General features: G+C 40.5%; 1 protein-coding gene across 4 annotated transcripts in view; it reads right to left on the bottom strand.

The window, feature by feature from the left end:
- The window catches only part of oxr1a (oxidation resistance 1a), a 163,059-nt gene that overhangs the window by 27,995 nt on the left and 117,224 nt on the right, over nucleotides 1-17,840 (bottom strand). For all 4 annotated transcript variants that reach the window (XM_084357216.1, XM_084357215.1, XM_084357218.1 and 1 more), the window contains 2 exons: nucleotides 7,303-7,410; nucleotides 6,075-6,188 (listed from right to left, as the gene is read on the bottom strand). In XM_084357216.1, coding sequence (XP_084213342.1) covers nucleotides 6,075-6,188; nucleotides 7,303-7,410 — 222 coding nt within the window. The remainder of the gene's footprint in view (nucleotides 1-6,074; nucleotides 6,189-7,302; nucleotides 7,411-17,840) is intronic.

Below are 17,840 nucleotides of genomic sequence, written 5' to 3'. Positions count from 1 at the left end.
AGATTTCCTCTTATATAAATATCATGTGTACTAGTTGCATTTGTCTTGATGTAATAATAAAGAGCTCACAGCGGGAGTCTGCAGGTGCCACCCGGCTTTGACCTTGACAGTGACACATGGTGCAAGCAAAAATCAATCCACAGCTCCACCTTGTGGGCATGGCCATGTTCTGCAAGAGGGGGCACACAATGATTGGAATTCATCAAACGTCAGTAGCCAGAAATCACAGTCTGAAGTACAGTCTGTCCTGTTATTCATATCACGCGAAATTACAGCCTGATGCCTAGCAGACTCCCTGATGAGCTGATATACTGAATCTGATATGCTAAAGGACAAGGCCAGTTTAAATGTGTTACATTTTTATGGGCGAACCACAATGTTGTCACTAAAACAAAGTAGACTTAACAGGTGCTGGATTTTAGGAGATGAAACCTGTTCAATTGAATGACATCATCAGTAATGCACCTATGTGGCACCAGACGTGTAGGTAATCTAAACTGGTTCTACTTCCTCCACCACTAATTTTAGACCACGCCACAGTGGAAGAGGAAGGAAGGAAGGAGGGAGGTAAAAGAAGTGCCAAAAAAGGAAGAGACAGAGAAGGTCACAGTAGTAGCTGTGCCACCACAGTGAGTAAGCATGTGTGTGTGTGTGTGTATCAGTATGAGCAGGAGGATGGTCTGGATAGGACAAAGAGGACGAGCCTGCCCACACAGATGACCAGAGAGCAAGTATGCCAGTGAGCCGGTGACTGCCAAATAATCCAACGACAGCAAGACCGCCAGCCAGAAAGTCAGCCAGCTACCCATGCATGCATGCACACATACACGAACACACACACATGAACACACACACCGTCATCCAGACAGCCAGCCAACGATCCATGACTGCAAGATGTGTTACTTTTTGCTGCCAATACCAGCAGGCCAGCAGGCAGACCGAGAGCATGAAGACACTTCAGAGCTGCCTTATCTGGCCTTCAGCTCTATCAGAAAACAACGAACATCCTGGCTGCAACTTCTGTGAACTGAAACATGGACAGTGTTTTATAGCAAGTGCATAAATGCACATCACAGTAGATACTTTATAGACTTAACAATTTGGAATTTGAAGAGTATTCATTCAGTCTGAGATGTTAAATATCTTCACTTTGTAATTGATCTTAAACAAAAATTATGCCAAACATGCCAATCTCTGAACTCTGATGATAACATGTTTGTTTGAAGTCAATCATTAACTCCTCTGAAAACTGAAACTACTCTAAAAGAAAAGCTCCAAAGCATCTTTCCGGAGGTGTCTGCACAATCTGAGGTATGTTATTCTGTCCAAGGCACTTTAAAAAAGGGACAGTTCACCCCAAACTACCTGTGCCATATGTAGTTAGTTAACCATCTGGACTGTTTTGGTGTGAGATGATGCCACTGGAAATATCGGCAGTAGAGATGCCTACCTTCTATCCAGTACAATGGAACTAGATGGCAATCGCCTTGTGATGCTCAACGTGGCAAAAAAACAAAAACATCTGAAAACACTCAACAGCAATGTCTCTTTTCTAATCATAATCTGGTTTCTCAAGATAATCCATAGACACTGTTGTGAGCAGTTTCATTTTTCTTTCTACCGAACTACACTACTGTATGTCACAGTGCGAAGTGATAGAGTGGGATGTAAACTTTAGAGGCGTACTCTTGGGCTGAGCTGTAGCGTTAGTAAGCTTGGTTAGCTTACTTAGCTAGCTTCCTTCTGCATGGTGATACTAAGATAAATAGTTCCTACATGAATCTCACATTTTTTCAGTGCAATGTAGTTTGATAAATATGTTTAAGTACCTGTCCCTTTTAAAGCAAGACTATGCAATTCTTGAAGAAAAACAATTGAAAAGCTGAATTCATAAGAAACCGAACACACCTACACTCAAACATGCAGGGGTTTTGTTACTACAGTCTTGCTTGGTCTTATATGAACGAGCGTATGGTGGGCTAATGTTAGCAAACCTAAGCTATGTATTGTTGTGTAGCTGATATAACTGAGTTGGGTTCACCGACTCTCTGGCTCGTTTTTAAACTACTTATTGAGTATTTACCATTATTCTCTGATCTCATGGCCACAGCCGTTCTTGTTCAGCAAATGTTACATAGAGTAGCGTTAGTACAAATTTTCAGGTTCTAAACTGGTTAACAACTGGGAGGAACATTTCTGAAAATGTTCCTTAGTTGGCAACAGAACCAGGCCCAGATATGTTTCCTGTGTCAGAGACAATTTTTCCTGTGAGAGATCCACAAAGACTGTTCACTGCTAATGGTCTTATAACAGTAGTTGAGTCCACAGTGGAACATAGTGAAAACCCCCATCTGTGGCTACTGGGAGTGGCAGTTCCTTTTTTTCTTTTTCTAAATGTATGTAAGTTACGTACTTCTCCTTTAATTTATCAGCTTGAACGCTTGTCACTATGTGACTATGTGTTCTGGCTTTATTTTATGGAAAACTAAAAATATGTCTCACAAATGCATATGATTTCAGTTTTGATGTGAATGAATAGCTACACAAAACATATGCCAGTAATATTCTTCAGTCAAAACCTGTGTTATGTTAAGTGGCTTTAATTATTTTTGTCAGGCAATTTGAACATCTAACAGGCTTTTTAAACATCTGGTGCTGGATCTGACTCTTTTTATATCCAAAAGTAAGAGAAGCATCTGAAAGTAGTTTCTCTTCAGCGCACTCGGCTTCATCAGGGGCATACTAGCTATTTACTGCTTGCGTTGCTATTACTATACACCTCCCAGAAGCATTTATTTGGATAATATCCTCATTGAGATGAGCGTGCCGAGCACCAAAATAGGCTTGTAATTAAAAGATGCCGGGGATTCTGGAGAAAAAAAATAAAAGCGGTCGAGTGAGTTATTAAGGTCCTTCCTGTGGTTTAAAAACCAACGGCACCTGGATGCTGCTTGCTTCTGTAAGACTACCAAATGACACGCACAGGAAGAGAGAGAGATTGGAGAGTGCAGGCAGACGCACACAAACATGTAGAGTTGACAGATCCAGACGCACACTTTCACACACAGTCAGAAAAACGCACACACACAACGCCTCCACAAACATACAGAGTTGGCAAATCTGGTGAGGTAATGCTCCCTCCCTTCTGCCTTCCAAGCACACTTCCTCTGCTTGGAATAATTGCTGCCTGGCTGCTTGTCTGGGAGAGCGAGCTGCTCCGTTCATTAGTTGCTCTAAATATCAGACACGGCATCACTTTTAAAGGCTTAATTTCTCTGCAGTCACAGCCCCTCTCTCTGATCCTCGCCCGTCGAGAGCCGCGGAATATGCTCCTGTTCTCGCAGGCGTGACCTAAATAGATAAGTAGTAAATGAACGGGGGCCCTTTTCTTTTGGCAACCGTGGAGAAATTAACGGACAGAGATGAGAGCAGACGAAAGGGGCACGCTTGTGGTGGGAGGGTGTCTGAACTCGAGTGGAGCAGCAGTGACAGTGATTGCAATAGAGACAGCAGTATCCATGTTCTCTCAAAAGCGGCAAAACAAGACATCCGTTTCCATGGAGACCAGCAAACAGTCATATTTCTTAAGGGACTATTGGGCTTCCTGTGGTGCTTAGTGATTGGCTCATTCAGATGCTGCAGATACGGTACCTGAGGGAGATGGCTCATCCTGCCGGTCTTAGAGCTGTGAGGACAGGATGTGTACGCCTCACAGGACCAGACCTGAAGTCACTTCACACAACAACAGGCCTCTAACCTGCAACTTGACTCTGTTTCTTATGCGACACAAATGGGATTTGAGCATATATCAGAGTAGGATAAAACCCCACCACAAAACAACAAGGTTACACTAGAATCGATGGGATAATGTGTCGATCTTTGATTTAGGAAGGACCTTGACTTAGCAGTGACAGTTTTTCTAATAGCCCATTTCACACATGCACTTGCTACTGTAAATGCTCTGGAAATTTTACATTAGCATCATGTTTGAAAGGGACCACAAGCTGTTAATCCATAAAAGTTGCTCTGGCAATATATGCTGTCTTTCATAGGTCAATCTGAAAACATGAATTAATTATTTATTAATTTAGACTATGATGGAACCTGAAAGCAGATAGAAATGGTGCCAATGGATCACCATTCAGCACTTGATTTTTTCAAGATATTTTGTGACAATAGCATAGTGAAAGCGAGGTTTATACCAACCAACCAATCTAAACGCTGATGGTGTCATTATTCCATAGCCATTACATTGTAAAATTTATAGTACTTCATAATGATAATTTTACAGCAAAGAACATCAATTGCCAGTTGAACTACTTTTCAAATCTTAGTTTAAATGATGTTGTCCTAGATGGTCAGATTTTTACTGTAGCTTATTTTAGTTATCTATGATGTTTGTTAAAAGTGTAATCTGGGTAGAAAAAGTATGACATCAGTGATCCGAGTGAAAGTCAAAGACGGGAACATGGATTTTGGCAAGAAAAGCTAATAAAATGGTTAAAGAAGTCCTTGTTTGAGCTGCGCTGACTGTTCAATCTGAGAAAAACACTGGGAAAAGACAAACTACAAATCTGAGAACAAGGTAGTCAGGATTGTGAAACCCAGAGTTTGCATGATGGCAATATACCTAAGCATATTAAAATAATGACTACAGTTCAATAAAAAAGGTCAAATTATGGCTTATGGAAAACCTGTACGTGTAAACTTTTGATCCTGGTTATGATTCATATGGAATTCTTATAACTTATTTTTTGCTGTTTGACTCCAGGTGATTTTATTGTAAGAAACTGAGATTTGTATGTGTTGGTTTGTTGGTGGTATGATGACATCTTTTCAGCTGGACTGCATCCTTTGAGCCTATGCAACAAGGGCCACAAAGGAAATACACTTCGGATTTTATTGTGCCATTGAAATCTAGTTGTGTGTGATTTAACGTCCTTCTTCGCATAAAGTCAACTAAACTAAACCTCCTTATTTTGTTTATTTTTACAGTTTTGAAGCACAATGAAGCCACGTTTTCTGGCTGAATGCACTAGAAGAAATCATTTCAGTCTTCCAAGGTGTGCCTTTAATACAGGAAAAACAGCCGTTATGGTGAAGCATCACATATGTCCTACATGTGAAATACAGTTCACACAGATCACTTTCTGTCCCGTCCTTGGAAAATACAAGGCAGGTTTTATTGTCTGACCTCTCCTTGGAAATATATGGGCCCTCTTGTTGTCTTTTCTGTCCTTGACAGCATGACACATCATGCTGGATGTTCACCTTTAGGCTGACAATTAACAGAGCTTTAAAATGTGACAGGAATGGCTGAAGGATAAGTCAGTGTGTACCTGTATGGTGTGAGTGTGTGTATGTGTGGGTGTGTGAATGCCTGTATATGGTGGTGACAGAGACAGTGTGTGCAAGTACTGTATGTGAACCACTGTTTAATCAGGTACCTCTGGATCTCACAGTTTCTGTTGTACTGTTTCTGTTTAATTTCCCTATTGATCATGGTGAACTGTTTTATACCAAATAAAGGGTAACTACACCGATTTTGGACTTGAAAGTTTGTTTATAGATCTTGGGAAGTGCTACTACTACTACTATACAGCAGAACCACAGATATCGTCTTTTTTATTCCACGCTTTCTTCTTTCTTGTCAAAACCCGTCCCATACATTACCCACAGTAACTTAGTAACTGAGTGGCGTCACGTAAGACAATTTATCAGATTAAATGCAGGTTCCTCTGGAGCAACAAACGCTTCATACTTCTTTTTTCACATACTCCCAAAATACCTGTATACACACTTTAATGTGCAAAATAGTTGTTATCCTTTACAGAAAACAATGGCCCCTTTCCTTTTCTTTTCTGTTATCTCAATGATAAACTTGTTGTAACGTTATTTAAACAGTAACATTCTGCAGCAGGCTACTACAAAAAACAAAAAAAGATGATAAAGATAACTAATAACATCTATTGCATGTGAGATTCTATCCATAAATAGCACTTTAATAGTACGGTTAATGTACTTGGACATTTTCTGAGTATGTGAGATTGTGCATCAGATGTGTTGCAACATACCGTCACCTTCTCTAAATCAGCTTCTGAGGAGGTGGGAGACAGGGGGCTGATGGGACTGAGGGAAGGGGAGCTTCCGACACTGGAGACGCACTCGGGATCAGGAACGTACAGAACCTGCAAACACAATCCATGTCTGTATTTACACAGGCACTGCCTCTGTGCAAACACGCACTGCACGCCACACACGCACACACAAGGAGCAATAAAACATAATCTCTCTTGAACACATATGCATACAGCCCAACCATGAGTGTGAAGTGGAAATTAACTGAAATCATGTGAATGGCCTCATGCTATTGACAAGGAGACACAGAGAAGGTGAGTGACTAAATCAACATATCAGAATTAGCAGTGATGGTTCATGGTTTTCATGAAGTTAGGTTCGAGTTCAATGACAAAGAAGGGGATGGTTAGCTTGTAATTGTTTTTTTTTTTGCTAATTATACTTTATTGCTTTCTTGCTTAAAGTTAGATGCGAAGATTGATATCATGGAGCTTTCTAAATTCACTAAAAAATATCAAATACAGGGCTCAAACCACCGTTTGGATGCAGCTCAACTGAGCATTGTTTGCCAGGAGCTGAGATGAGGGATGCCAACGGGATTGGTCTACGTGCCTTGTCTCCATTCGTCAGGATTTCATTTTTTGGGCCAAGAAATACAAAATATCATTTTGGATGTTTGTCACGTTCCCCCATTTAATAAATAAATAAATCAAATTTGGGTTTACTGCTAAAAAAAAATGACAAACACAAAAGCCAGGGAGGCTGGCATTGTGTTTAGCTGGCTAAAGATGGGTAGCTTGCGTCATGTTGTCGGAACTGAAGCATCTTTGGGAGAATTTAGGGATCACACACATTATTATACCTTTTTAGAAACAAAATAGGTCTTTTGCAATTAATTGCATCCTAATGGGACAACGGACACTGTAATTAGCAGGCAATTAAGTGGGGTGACAGATAAGTACGGATGTGAACAGTGAGTCAGCAAACTGCTCTGAGAAAGTACGAGGATAAACACATGCATATTCCCCCAAAAAACCTCTATCTAAACTCCCATATGTGATTGTGAGATAGAGGCAAACCATTGAGAATGCATTATGAACTGTCAAAAACAGCTATTAAGAGATCGACCCCTAGGTGAGATGCTGTAGATGTGAGGTTGCTGTGGGACAGTGATGAAGTGATGCAGCTGAATATATCAGTGGAGGCGTGCACGGCGGTTCACACCTGGCCAGGCACCACTGCTCTGGAGAACAGCTTGTTCAGCTGAACCAGTTCGTTGGGTGTGGTGTCAAACTTGAGCGCAATGCTGTTCAACGTGTCCCGCGATTCCACCTGGACCACAAAACAAGAGAGAGGACACAAAAATCACACTCCTGTTTCTTGTTCAAGGCATTTCCATAAAGCTGTACAGAGAAGACTTGATGATATGACACAGATGATGAGAGATGGAGGGAGAAAGGCTGACAACTGTGCAAAGCTGTGCATTTATTACTGTAAAAGGTTTTAATGTTGCTTGGTTTGTGCATCTTAGATTTTGGGATGTTATGCAAATTAAAGCTGTCAGCTGTTGACCAGGAATAGATTCTCATGGGAGGCAATGTTGCCGGTTAAATATGAACTGACATGAATGTCAGCAGCAGTCTTGTGTTATCTTTTGAACCCTTCGTGTAGCAACATCTACCGTTTTTCACTTTCAAACAAGGATGACTCTCTTATGTGCAGAAAGTCTAGGGCTACAACTATGAATTAAAATCATTGTTGCCATTGTTGATTAATCTTTCAATTATTTGATACATCATTATATAAAGTCTATAAAGCACGAGATAATTGTGCAAAAAACCCCTCATAATTTCCCACACCCAAGGTGATGTTTTTAAATTGATTGTCCGCTGAACAACCAAACAGTGATTGTTCCATCATAGCTTAGTAACTGTAACCAGGCACAGTAGGTCCGCCAAGCTTTAGATTTCTCCACGCGTTGAAATGCTAACTATTCAGTACAGCCTTACTACCTTATTTTTGGGGGGATATAGGTAACAAAAAAAGGGTTAGGGTTAGGGACAGTATTTTGTCTGACCAACAGCTGTAAACCCAAATATTTAGATTACAATGATACAACACAGAAAAGCAGCAAATTCTTACTTTCATTTGAGTAGCTGCACCCAAATGATTGTTGACATTTTTGCGTCATCAGTAACTGATCAGTTAATAAAATATAAGCTGATTAATTTTTGTTGGTTAATTAGTTGATTGATTGGCTTATCTATTAAGCGCTATCTCAGTCATTCAATTCAATTTGATAAAGCATAACATCCTGAACGATATTAAGTTTACAAACTTGCAGTCCAATATTTAGCCTCAGTCGAGCTTAAACGTATCATTGAGGCTGCTGTTGTGGCTACACCCTGTGCTCAGCTGCTGCACCCTGCAGTGTGACACAGGTGCATTTGCTTGTCTCCACCAGTTAAAATCCATACAACAGAGATGTGCTGCACGTGTCTGAACTAGTTAAGCATCTAACATGCCCAGTGGGAGATTCTACCTTCCAAATAAGGATGACAACCATGTCAGAAAGAGCCTGCATGTGAGGAAGGTGGTATGAAAAAGTGAATACCGTGTGCTCATGGGAAAGAACCCCCTGAAAACCAGACAGGCAGGGCCGACTCTGAGCCGTGTATAATTAGGACAGGATAATGGAACCGTGTGTTTTAGTGCAACAGTCATGGGATTGCTTCAGTGGCACTCAGCATGTGTGTGTGTGTCTTTGGTGTGTGGGTGTGTGTGTGTGTGTGTGTGTGTGTGTGTGTGTGCCAACAGCCCCACAAAAACACAGAGGAATGACAGCTTCTCCAAATTCTTGACACGACAGATTGTTTCCAGGAGGATATTCTTGCCCAAACAGACAGACAGACACAGTACAGTCACAGACAGGTAGCTGAGGAAGGGGAACCAAGACAGACAAGCTGGAACATTAGTAACACAGAATCATTGTGTGTGAGCAGTCACACATGACATGATCAGGATCATGATCAAGTCTCAACAGATAACAACATTGAGGGGAAGAAGCAGAAAACTCAGAAACTCAGAAGCCATTAGCAAACAGTGAATGTTTCACAGTAAGTATCTACTACTATATCTTCACTAACTCAGCTCCAAAAACAGACCATTTTGTCTCTAGGTAGCAACTGACAGTCACAGTGAAATGAAATATTAGAAGCTTTCATATCTTTCACTCACAAAATCCTTAGTAAACTCAGTAGCGGAGAGATAAGAGTGCCTGGGCTAAAATTAGGTTTTCAACAGAATTAATATTTCAACTATTTGAAATATATAAAGTGTACTTGATTTAGAAGGAACAACAGAGCCATATGGGATCATCTCCAGAATGTGTGGCTCAGAGAGGCGAGCGAACCAAGCACTCAGCAGCACAAATACTCAAATTGTGTTATTAAGCCTGTTAGCTTGAGGTTATTCTGAGGATGGGAGAGAGGAGGAATTTGGAGACTGAGGCAAGGCTGACGACAGGAGCAATGCAGCTGTGGGTAGCCAGGTTAGGACTGAGACAGGATGGACATTTAGGTGACATTTCAGAGAAATCAGTGTTTGACTTTAAATAAAATATGTAGTATATTTCCTCTTAGTCGAGGCAAAAACACTTCTGATCCAGTAAGAGATGGTGGTGCATTCCCAGCAAAAAGCAGGAAAACTAGTCATTCAAACTTGAAAGACCCCTGCAGAAAACAGTGAGACATGTTGACTGTGCTGTACTTCCAGCACAAATCCATTTCACATCAGCTTCAACTTAGCATTTTCTGTTTCTTTTCAGTTTTCAGTCGCTGTTTGGTTACGTTCAGCAACAAAGACACTTTGTTGGGTTTAGGAAAACATGCTTTGGGTTAAAATAGACCCTTACACAACTTTAAACAAGTGTCCAGTCATTTTGGTGGTTTTCATTTTCATGGTGGCTGAGGTATGGCAGCAAGAGGGTCCTCTTGCTGGGGAATCTTGCTGGGGCATGGCCTTTCTTTGCGGAGTTGACACTTTCTCCCCGTGCCTGTGGGGGTTTCGTCTGGGTACTTCAGTTTCTCATACCATCATAACATGCACACTAGGGTGATTCTCCAATCAGTGGCCTTGACCAAGGACTACCTTGACATGCAGAGTACCAGTTTCATTATGTTGTACATTGAATGATATGTGACATAAAGATTCTTCTCTTCCTCTTCCATGACATTACAAAAACGTGATTGCTCAGTTTCAAAGACAGCTAATATAGAATATTATTTTAAGTGATTATCTTAATTGGTTAATATTAAATGAATGAATTCTGCCAAGAAATTATACACAATGAGGCTATGGGTGAAGCAATACCACTTCAGGCTACCAAAAGAATGACGACAACAACACAGATATGTCTCTGCGAAAACCCCTCTTTGTGTAAATGATAAAAAAAAAAACTAGCTAATGATGGCAGAAATACAGTAGAAACAGCTAGTTCTGTCCCACCATCACAGGTTATTTCTTATAAATTCTTTCTTCCTGTACTGGACTGGACTATGACAACTGAACTAGCTAGGCTTGGAAAAATCTGGGCTGAGAGTGCTAAAACAAGGCCCAGATTGCAGGCCACACTGAGTTTGGATGCCCTACCCTCTGGGGGAACAAACTAATCAGATACGAGGTCAGTCACGCTGCTGGGATACAGTCTCCCTGACTCAGCAATGTGTGCAACTTTGTTTGGACAACAATGAACAAGGCAGAGCAGGGATGCACTGTGCAGTATGGATTTGGTTGGTAGGCTCTGCAGGGCTGACTGAGACAGTTTCACTTGCAGAGATTTCACAGTGAGAACTACACTGCAGCTGATGATGGGATGGGAGGAGGTAGATTAGGCGCGTACTGGTTGCAAATAGATGTCAGTGGATTTGAGGAAAGTGAAGACCACAGGCAAACTTTTAGGCTTCCTTTACCCTTAGAACACAGACATGGATATTGAGGCACTGATTACAAACAAAATATTTTTCATTATTCATCAGTACTGGTGTAACAAGTGACAAGTGAAAAATGACAGAATGATTCACACTTAGACCACCTGTTCATCTACATATGTGTCTATTTGTGCCCTGTTCACAGACAGATCTTATTGAAGGGTCAAAGTGGAAACACAAAATAATGGCAGTTTGTTTAGATAATTCAATTGTCCAGCAAGATTAAATGTTAGTTTGATCATTTTCTGGCAACAAATCAAATTAGACAACATCCTTCATATTTCAAAATACCATTTGATACCTTGAGATTTTCACTGCTTGTTCATCAGACCACATTCAATTCAATAATGGAGGGACTGAGAAACCAAAATGTGTGTTCCTTGTAGGCCTTTCACTAATAGAAGAAACTCATGTAGGTGAGGTTGAACAGTACACGCTAGTTTACAGCTGGCTACCCATTTTAAGGCAGCCTGTGTCCAAATGATATTATGTGCTGTGGTTTAACACCATGTTATCGAGTTCAATAATCAGGGTTGCCATCAACAACATAATATAACTGCACTTACTGCACAAAGATACATTCAAACTGCACGTCATGATCAGGTTCTTAAAATACGCCACTTATGTGTTGTATCAAATATACCATTGAGAGAAAGATGCTGGCATGTTAACATGACACAAGGTGTCGTATCTAACTTGTATTCAACTTGAAAAAATACTGATACCATGGTCGATACCACGGGGATAAATGATACAACATGGAGGGCATAAAATTACAGATTTTAATTAGAAGACATACAGGTGCACGTGTCAACTCACTGTCGCAGAGGAGAGCGAAAAAATGCAGCTAGTACTGTTGTATCGATACTGCCGTGTTACTTACTGTTGATCAGACTTAGAAGCCAAATCCAGCAAACCAAACTGGGTTCATCCCATAGATGGTATAAAATATGGACATTGCCTCTATGACATCACCCTGGTTGCTGAGAACTAGCTAGACAGCTACCAGCAAGCTAGCGCCCTTAATTATACATCACATTAAGCCTTAACATAACTAAAATGATTGAGGTATATACAAATTCACCCCTGTACAGTTGTCATGAACAAGGAAATTAGCTATAAAAGCCAAAATCATTTTTTTTGTGCCAGGCTGTAAACATGCTTATTTCTGCTGTAGAGTAGTAAGAGTAACTGAGATGTTGAGGATTCAAAGCTGATCAATACTGATGCAGATGATCTATTTCATGTCATATCCAAAAACCAAGATAAGAATCAATACTCACTGAGCTCAGATTTGTCTGAATTTGAGCTTGTCAATTCAAGTAAATATAGTCTAAAGACAAGGAAGTGTGATGACAGAAACTAAAAAATACCTTGGTGCCTTTCACCTTAGTGAATAAAAGAAACTACTGAAGCAAAACCACGAACAAGACATAAGGAGGATCAGGTGACAGTTATGTGTCCCATCTCAAACAGCTCCTCTTAACTGTGTTATTAACAACTGCTCTTAGACATCCTATGACAGTATCAAGGTCCTCCATGATTTGTCACCTCATCAGCTCTGTAGAGGGAGTCGTACTGCTCATTCAGACAACAGCATGTCACCTTGATAAATATCCTGTCTCAAAGCAGAAGCAGAGATCAGACCCAGAGTGGCAAAGTATCTGTGACTCTACAATGACGAGTACAAACACGCAGTTGCTGCGTATTTACAACATAGCCATAAAAAGCAGGATAAAAACCTCAAAGTATAGCCTAACCATTTAAAATTATTACTGTTGTGTGTCATATACAATCAATCATCCCATCTTCAAATTATTAACAGTCCCTCATTCAGCATTTGTGTTTGTGTGATGGTGTTTTAAGAATGAAAATTGAAGTCCTCAAAGTAGGAACATGAAAAGAGTTAATAATCAGCAGGGCTCCTACAGTGTCAGAGCCCTTCATCTAGGCGGCTTCAGCACAGAGCATCGATTCTCCCTTGGTCCTATTTGCTACCGTCTCATCCATGAACTATTTATTTTTAGCTTTATAGCTCCTGTGTTGCTCAGCACAAAGCCAGCCTATAGGACATTCAGGTCTACAGGACATTTACAGCTAGAACACTGTTTTGTGTGGTTTTCTTGAGCACTCTGCAACGGAAGGTCACATATTTGGCTTATGTGGAAGAAACCTCTGCTTTTTCCTTTACAAACCAGATATTTGTAAGCTTAGCCGGACCTATGAAAGCTGCTGGCTCTAGTATCAAATAGCTGCTCTGGTCGTTCCTGTATCAAGAGCTCAGCCAATCAATATGGGTAAAAATATCTGGTGTTCAAAGAAGTAAACACTGGCAAGGCCAGGTGGTGGGCTGATCCTGGCACCTAATGTGGTGTTATAATAGTATGATTCAAGTTTGCCATTTAAGCTTCATTAATCACTTGTCCCAAATAGGCAAGTAATATTAGCAAAACACAACTAGCTTCATATGTCACAGAACCACCAAGGCACCACTAAAATGACACATGATGCGCAGCCATTGATTGTACTGTAAGAGGAGCCGTCTCTAACTCAATTAAGTGGCAGAGGACATGCAAATGTGACCCACTGATAAAGACCTGTTATTGACACATTGACAGCAGAACGAGGAAGGGAGGGGAGGAGAAAGACAGTTATCGCAATCAGGATCATAGCCACTAATGACAGGTGAACCCTATCTTCTTATCCTTCGAATCAATAATACCCATTATTCATCTCAAAGTGGGGATGAATAATTAAGCTCCTTCCTCTTTGGGTGACATCTGTCCTTTCGAGAAGAAGGGTAGAGGAAGGCCATGGCAGCCATCTTGAGAGTGACTGACATCTAGCTAATGGTCACCTTGTTGAACAGAAGAGGACGCACAGATTCAACAAAGGCGGTCGGGCCGGACAGCCAAAGACTAATAGCTCCATTAAAGAGACCGTTGGCATCTTGGTAAGAACATTAAGTATAGAAACATGAGAGCAAATCTATGAGTGCTACTGCAAAAGGTCAACCAAGGGAAGAAGATGCAATCTCATAGCTACGGCTCCTTGGTCAGATTATTAAGCAGAAAGGTGTCTAAAGGTAACCTTTAACAGATGTTGGCTGAGCTACAGTTTTATGTAGGACCTGTTCCTGCACTGAGACTGCCTCAGCTTCTCAATGAAAAATGAGGAGATGAGTCACAGAGAGGAAAAACTAAAAAAAAATTGAAAAAAGGGAGAAGAGTAAAAGAGACACCATAACAACACCATGAATCCACTGTAGCGTCATCAAACTGGAAATAAAACTCATCAGTGTAAGGTTTAATCACCCATAATGCTCTATCAAAGCAGCTATCGCTCCTCATTTTATAATGAAGGGTGAAGCCAAGGTTTAGCATGACAGTTGCCATGGTGACTTTGTCGTTACTATCCTAATGGCATGTCTATTGTGTGCAACTACACCCTTGCTGATCGTTTGCAGACCTAAATTTAGACCCCTCTATAAATGACGGGGGAGAGAGTCACATTATTCTGTCCTTTTTAAGGGGACACCAAACAAGTTTGCGGTCTCACTTTCAAGCTCTGATGGATCCCTTGTGCCAGGCTCTGACCTCCTGGCCACCGATTTGCCAGAACATATATGCATTTCTGGGAGGGGGTCAGTACTTTTGTATTTGTTCAACCAAGAAGGAAAGAAACATTACAGTATAAACTGTACATCTGCTGAGTGGATTACAATGACATGCGAATGGATATTTGACTTGTTATATTAAACATTAAAAAAAAATGTCTAAAACATTTTTTGATTACATAGAAGACAACCAGTAATAGGTTACTGGGAAACTCCTAATCATTATATTCAAAAGGTAAACTAGGTAACTATTTTCAGCAATGACTGCTATGTAATTTCCCACTTACATGGTGATAGTGACAAATTGCTGTTTTAGGTGTCATCTGTTTCCTACCTATGGACCACCAGTCGAAATTAGTTTATAGCTAACTCTGGTACAGCTACGAAGCTGTGCATTGCACCTCATCATTGAACGAACAAACAAACAAATAAAGGGGCGGGCGATCTGGCAAAAAAATAAAATAAATAAATAAATAAATAAACAAACATACCGACATTTAATACTGTGTTCTCTATGATTTGCATGAAAGAGTCTGAAAGATCGCAATTCCGTGATCGATGAACTAATATTAGCTAAAATTACAGTTTCACAGACTGAATGAACAACTGATTAAACAATCAGATTCCCTTAGTTATACTTTCAAGTACATCACATTAATATCTACTAGCGTTTGCTGTCGGTCAGCACTTGACTGATACCAAGCTCCATGTATAGGGTGGGGAAATGACCCATGCACACTTATTTGATTGTTTATTGGGTGACAGCCACATCACTGTGTTGGTCTTCTAAAAACACCAAAAACATGCAATCCTGTCTAATTTTTTAAATATCAAAATGATACAGAGTGGCATTTGATTCTCTAAAATATTTGGCAAAGAACAGAGACTGAGTGACTTTATGTTGCATGTTTACCCCAGCTTGTAGCATTTTCAAATAAGACTGAAAGGTAAGATAGTGAGATGCTGACATCTGGGTCATGTCTGCTGTTTTATACATCAAGCTACCCATCCATCAGGTTCCATCTTCTCCACATTCATTCCCCTCTATCTGCTCTTCCATAACCTTTAAACATTGCCGATCACACACCCCTCCAGTCCCATCATTCCTTCATCATCCATTGACTTGTTCTCCTCCTTACAGACAGGGAGCTGAGAAAGAGATCAAACAGTGGGATCTCCTCTCCTACCCAACAGTGAATAATGTAAACAGTCGGACTGATTGTCAGGAGAGTGCAGAGTTAAGATTGCTGCTGATGTGTGTGTCTTGCACATGCACTCACACCTGGTGAGGTGTATGACTCATCTAATGTCCACAAGTCCTCTAATGCCTGCCATGCTTCTTCTAAGCCCTGCAGAAATCCATTCAACCTGCAGACTGATGTGACTGCCAGACCATGGCTAGCCTTAACCTTCTTCACATTTGGTCCAATCATGACACTGGATCTGAATCTTACTGTAGATCAAATACAGTAGAATAGCATTTATAAAACTGAAAAGTAAGTGTATGCAAACATGTTGGTAGTTGGGTATTAAACCTCAATATTGTTCTGGTACAGACTGAAACAAGCCTGTAGTAATAAGTATCAATGACTGTCAATAACAGAAAGCTGGCACTGAATGCTTGCTCAGAATTATAGTCTTGTTAATTCATCCTTCAATCAGATAGTTGCGAATTTAAATCACTCATTGTCATTTTTAGACACTTTCACTGAGGAACTTCCTCTATGCCTTCTTGTGTTTTGACAAGACTTGACAATGATAGATTTGTCTTTTTAAAAAAGAAAGATTTCTCTAAAAAAAAAAAAAAAAAGTCTACAGTCATTCTAGCAAGTCTGTGAGGCTGAACCTGGGCAAAGCAGTGTTGTTAGTCAAATGCTAATGCTAACATGCGCAAAATGACAACGTTAACGTTTGATAGGTAGGTACGTCTGTTTACCATGTTCATCAACATTTGCTAATAAGCACTGCATACAAATGCAGCTGAGACAGATGGGAATGTCATTAATGCCAAGCATTTGGTCAGAAAGCAAAATCCCAAGGTATCGGACAAATTACATATTCTGTCCTGATGATGGCACTAGAAGAGTCGCAATAGATTACCAATTTCCTGGTAATCTATCCAGTATTTGTTGAGACACTTCACATGATAACTAAAACTTCCATCTTCATGGGAGCACTTGGGAAGTCTTTAGGGGTCATCTTCTGGGAACAATGAATGTCTGCATACATTTAATCATCATCCATCCAACAGGTGAGATATTTCAGTCTGGACCGACCAACTGACTGACTGACATTGCCATCCCTAGAGCCATGCTGCTAGCACGGCCAAATATTTCAAATGATACCCAGTTGTAAAAATGAATGCACATTTTTATGACTACTGGTTTACTACAGCCCACTAGAAAACAGTTTATATTGCTAATAATATAATAATAATCTGACTGATCATGTTGCTGGCAAGAATAACAACATCGTGAATGCTAACAACCTCCTCCTTTCCTCCTAGGCCTACAAATTGGAATCCAGACAGTCCTTCCCCCAAAAACTGCTCTCGAGTGTCACTATACAAAATGTAATGAGAGCTTTACTGTGCCAGTTTTACTGAGTGCACTGCAATAGACTGTGGGCTGGGAGGTTCAGGCCAAAAAATTCAACATGACTCAACATTTAAGAAGTTTGGTATATATCACAAAGTGGATGTTATCTTTGTAGTTTTGGCCATGGTTGCCTTTGGTTATGACGACACTAAACTCCAAGTTAATTGCTAGGATCTCGGAATGAGGCAACAATGAAAAAAGAAGACTGGAGGGGTGATAAAAACTATCTTGCTGTACTTTTGTGGGAAATCTATACCTCCATTTGATTGCAAGCAGTAGAGAGGTGACCAGGTAATTAACTTGGGATGTAGTCATCACTAGTGTCTTAAAATCCCTGTGCCACTATGATGCCCTGATCAGACAGGTCTTAACCCTCTGTCCCCTGGGTGAGAGTCCTGAGAGGCCCAATCAGTCGCAATGGCTTGTTCCAAATGCAGGCTTTGTCGCTTCTTGGTCAGTTTTAATGATGGTCCTGGAGCATCATGAACAACAACATTGTGGGTTGCAAAGCTATGACATCAAAACAACATGATTGGTCAGTGGAAATGATGGCCCATGAAC

The sequence above is a fragment of the Pagrus pagrus genome (assembly GCF_965226575.1).
Source record: "Pagrus pagrus genome assembly, chromosome: 7".
NCBI classification, from domain to species: domain Eukaryota; kingdom Metazoa; phylum Chordata; class Actinopteri; order Spariformes; family Sparidae; genus Pagrus; species Pagrus pagrus.
The sequence above is the reverse complement of the archived record's forward strand: the minus strand, read 5'-3'. Positions and strand labels throughout refer to the sequence as shown.